Genomic DNA, 4674 nt, shown 5'->3' on the forward strand with positions numbered 1-4674 from the left:
TACTACTACTGAGTTGAGAACGATAAGGACGCATCTAGTGTAATTTTAACAGGTAAATGGTCCGAGTCAAGTTCGAAAAGTGGTTCTTGGTGCATGGAAAAACGAATTGATTTTAGTATAATTACATCTAAAATATCAGAACTTCTACTTTGATCATATGGATAGTATGTGCGTGTGCCTGGAGCTGACAGTATCGCAGGATTGCTTGCAAGGTATTTATAAAGTTTACGTCCATTAGCGTTTATGGATTTACAATTCCAAGTTGTATGTTTACAATTTAGGTCACCTACTAAAATAATTTTTTTGATAGCTATTTAATATCTTATCAAAGTGAAAATTTTATAAAAGTTAACATATCAAGTGTAGGATTGTAAAATATGCTTTTAAAAGAATTTAAAGTATACTCGGAGCACGTAAAGATCATGACCAGTCGCGCATTCAAAACAACTTCCTCCACCGCACCGCTCGCTATAGTGGCAGTTACCGGTTTCGTATACAGAACGCCTCATGCAACAGAGACGTGCACTTGTTTATAAAATAATAGAACTCACTCCATCACACTGTATAATCGATTGTATGACAGCGTGGCGTTGCGAGACACTCGTCGCGGAAGCAATACAACTATATCTCCCTACCACGTTGTATAATTATTTTATATACTTATTATTCAAATTAAATATTTTAATTTTTAGAAAAAACCAATAAATCCTTCACTTTATTTAGAGTCTAAAAATTAATAACATATTTTAATATAAAAGAAAATCTTTTAAAACTATATTATATGGTTATATCAAAGTATTTATTTTAAATAATATACACGTTAATTGTATCACATTATTACATACATTCGAAATAATTACTATGAATATTTAAACATGTATACAATGAATAAAATAAAAAATATTTTAAAACTATTATACAAATTTACAAATAATTAGGTACATAATTACATCAATCAAATGAATCGTCTTCGTCACCAGATGAGTCAGTCGATTCACCAATTGATAAAATATGACGCGGATCGGGCAGGAGTTTATCTATCATCTCGTCGCAAATGAAGTCAACATCCCAAAACTTCTGTTCCTCGTCCTTCACGTGTCTTATGAAAGACTGCCAATCTTCTGGTTTTACTCTGTCAATGGCTTGATGAAGCAGATGTTTGACGTCGATGGTCTTGTATATAGTGTTTTTTTGACTTTACATATGACTTCACCATTGACCATACCAATTCGATGGGATTTAGCTCACAATGGTATGGGGGCAGTCTCAAAACCGTCTTTTCGGAATCTTTGGCTATCTCGTCAATTATGTATGCACTGTATCTAAAAAAAAATATATTAATATATTAATATATTTATATTAATATATATAATATGGATAGTTTATATTTTAATCATTACCTTGGTTTTAAACGTTGGATGATTTCTAGGAGATCATTTTTGATAAGTTGTGAAGGGTCGATTTCTTCACCTTTAGACACCAGCCATTCTACAATTACTGCCTTTTTCCATTTTGTCGTAGGAGTTTTTCTTTTTTCACGGAGTGATATGGTGCATTATCCAACACAATCACAGCATTGTCTTCTAAAAGAGGCAATATTTCCTCAAACCATTCTTGAAATGTTTAACCAGTCATTTTATCATGATAATCTGATGAATTTTTTTGACTCTAAACACAATAGACCACCTGGCACGAAACCAGCTGCAGACCCAATGTGTACAACAATTAACCTGGTACCTTTGCCATTTGAGTTTTGGGGACCTGTAGATAGACCTTCCAGGAATGCCATTCAACCGGAAGTATCGAGGTAATATACAGATCTACCTTCTTCACGAAAACGACGAATCGAAATTAAATATTTTTTTCTCCAAATTAAAAGGTATCTTCTCTCTGTTAAAATACTATTTCTTTGGCGTTTTGTAAATTTGAAATTCAAGCTTTTCAAAACTTTCCGTAAAGAGGTTTCCTTCATATTTGGCAATGTATTGTTTTCGTTTATAGCGGTTAATACCTTCGCAAGTGTCGGTAGCTCTTTATTTAGCCAAAACGAATATACTTTTCTCCGGATAGCATTCTTGTCAAAATCATCTATTTTATCCACAACACCAGGTCTGTTTCTTTTCCTGTTGGGTGAAGTCACAGTCTTAGTTTAGTTGTACTCGGAGACTGTTGTTTGCACCTTATTCAATCCAATACCAAGTGTATCAGAAATACGTTTCATCAAATCGCGATATTTAATTTTTTCGTTTTCTGATTTTAATTGCTTATAACAATTAATTATCATCATTTTCTGAAAGCTGCTAACAGGCTGAAAATATAAAAATATTAACTATTATTGAAATGATATAACAAAATGATACATTTTGTTAGCTAATGGTATTGCTAATTGTTTTAAATATATTTTAAAATTATCAATTTTGAAAAATTTAAAACAATATTTTCGCAAAAAAAAAATATATATATATTAGCCCAATATACTCGTGTTTTGTCCAAACCGTAAAGAAAAAAAATATTTTGTAATAAAAAAAAAAATAAAAAAAAAATACGTTTCGGTTTAAATATTTTTAGCCTACAACATTTTGATATAAATCTTATCATGATTTTCACTGTTAAATAACAAATATTACTATAAAATTGTTTCAACTTACTTTGCCATGAGGATTCTTCTTCCGTGGAGAAATAAATGTTGCAGCCTCCTCTTCTGACATATTTCACGAGAAACTAACGTACAGAGAACAATTAAATAAGCGCGTATAGAGAAAAATCAAATTAGAGCATACGGAGCAAAATCATACAAGCGCGTACACTGTTCAGAACAGTAATAAACAAACTATCCACTACGACACAGTGTATGCGATTCAAATTTGAAACAGCGCTGTATAACTGTCAACAGATGTTTGGGGAACCAATGAAAAATCAGCTGCGCGTAACGGACGCTAAACGGTCCGCCGGCCAGTCATGATTTTAACGTGCGTCGAGTATAGTACCTACTTAAAGGCATAAAGAAAATATTTATATACCTATATAAAATAAATTGTTATTTTTTGTATTTATTGTATTACCTATACCTATATACAATGGAGGTACAGTTAGTCGGTGACCCGACCTAATAAGTCCGGACATCGCAGACGGAAGAACCACCATAACAGACAACGGGGAGATAGCGTACCAAGCTGGAGCAGTACCGCGACTGGTGGTTTGGCGGGGAAGTATGACGCGGATCCGTGCGACAGCCGTTACCGAAACGGCCGTTACCGACCGTGCCCTTATCTTTCTCATCAACCACCACTCCGCGGCACGCAACGTCGCAGCGACACCCCGTCCTTCCATCCATCACCGGACAGGGGACGCGAGTGGTCGCTACGACGTCTGGCCAGTGTTGCCAAATGGTACAATCCTGGTGGGGAAGTAGGATACTTTTACCTTATACAAGATCCCCCATCAGGCTTTAGTATGGGGAATCCTACCAACTAACTACCAACTATCAAGACGGCAAGACACCATGTGTCCAAGTACCAATGCAGTTTTACATAAAAAAAAAAAATTTTTTTGATTCTTAAAATAGCGTTGGTTTTATTATGTGATTATTATAGCATTTATTATTATTATTTATGTTTATTCCCAACTTAAATAGTTATAATAATATCTAATAATAAATAATAATAACCTCAATAACACGATTGAACAATATTTAGTACTTAAAACTTATATTTTCATTAAATTGATTTGATTTATATTGCCAGTCTGCCTAACCACCATAGTCCATATTGTGTTAATCGTTAATATACTATCATCCTCGCGGTTTTTATTGTAGATAATTAATATAAGTCGTAAATTGTGATCATTATTTCAACGTGGCTTTTCTGTCTTATATTTTTTAACAATATGAGTGATTCAGATGATGATCCACGTTTGAGAACTCCAGAAAAAGTTAAGCGTCCGAGAAATGAATGTTCAGTCAAATTCAGTCACAAAAAGCAAAAGTTTCGCAACGAATGGGTACAAAAAAAACGAATTTAAAAATTGGTTGGTCCCAGTACAAAATCACAATTATAAAGGTAAATGTAAATTATGCAATACTGAAATGACAGCTGAATTAACAGTAATAAAAAAACATATGACATCTAAAAAACACCAGGTTATAATAATTCGATCAACTGAAAAATGTGAAAAACCATTACCGTGTTATTTTAATGACAATTCAAAAAAAAAAAACTTATTGAAGACACTAAGAAAGCCGAGATATTACTAAGTGGTTTCATTTCTGAGCATAATTTGTCTTAAGACATTATGGATCATTTAACTGCTCTTTGCAAAGAAATTTTCGTTGACTCTAAAATTGCCTCAAATTTAAGCATGGGTCGTACTAAAACAGCTGCAATAGTAAAAAATGTCATTGGAAAATGTCATCACGAAGAACTTACAGAAAAATTTAAAACTTACAAATTTAGTGTAATCATAGACGAAAGTACAGATATTGGTACGATAAAAAGTCTATGCATTTGTATAAAATACTTTGACTCAAAATTAAATGAACTTGAAACAAAATTTTGGAAATTAATACAACTATTCACAGACTCATTTTCAAGTATTAACAGCATCATTTGTTGTTGACAATGTACCACTTGAGAATATTACAGGTAGTTATAGTATTTTTTTTAACAACCATAAATA

General features: G+C 32.7%; 1 protein-coding gene across 1 annotated transcript; it reads right to left on the reverse strand.

Moving 5' to 3' along the window:
* Positions 1 to 951: 951 nt before the first annotated feature.
* LOC112690492 lies at positions 952 to 2656 on the reverse strand. The gene is made up of 4 exons (XM_025564507.1): positions 2649 to 2656; positions 1401 to 1529; positions 1226 to 1322; positions 952 to 1173 (listed from the first exon to the last, which is right to left on the reverse strand). The coding sequence occupies exons 1-4, from the start codon at positions 2654 to 2656 to the stop codon at positions 952 to 954; spliced, it is 456 nt and encodes a 151-aa protein (XP_025420292.1).
* Between the last annotated feature and the right edge of the window lie 2018 nt (positions 2657 to 4674).

The sequence above is a fragment of the Sipha flava genome, unplaced genomic scaffold (genome assembly GCF_003268045.1).
Source record: "Sipha flava isolate LNK unplaced genomic scaffold, YSA_version1 50759_pilon_pilon, whole genome shotgun sequence".
Classification (NCBI taxonomy): domain Eukaryota; kingdom Metazoa; phylum Arthropoda; class Insecta; order Hemiptera; family Aphididae; genus Sipha; species Sipha flava.

Coding starts and splice junctions, on each gene's coding strand:
- LOC112690492 (XM_025564507.1), bottom strand. Junction 1,323..1,400: donor ATCCAACGTTTAAAACCAAG/GTAATGATTAAA, acceptor ATTTTTTTTTAG/ATACAGTGCATACATAATTG. Junction 1,174..1,225: donor AGCTAAATCCCATCGAATTG/GTATGGTCAATG, acceptor ACTATATACAAG/ACCATCGACGTCAAACATCT.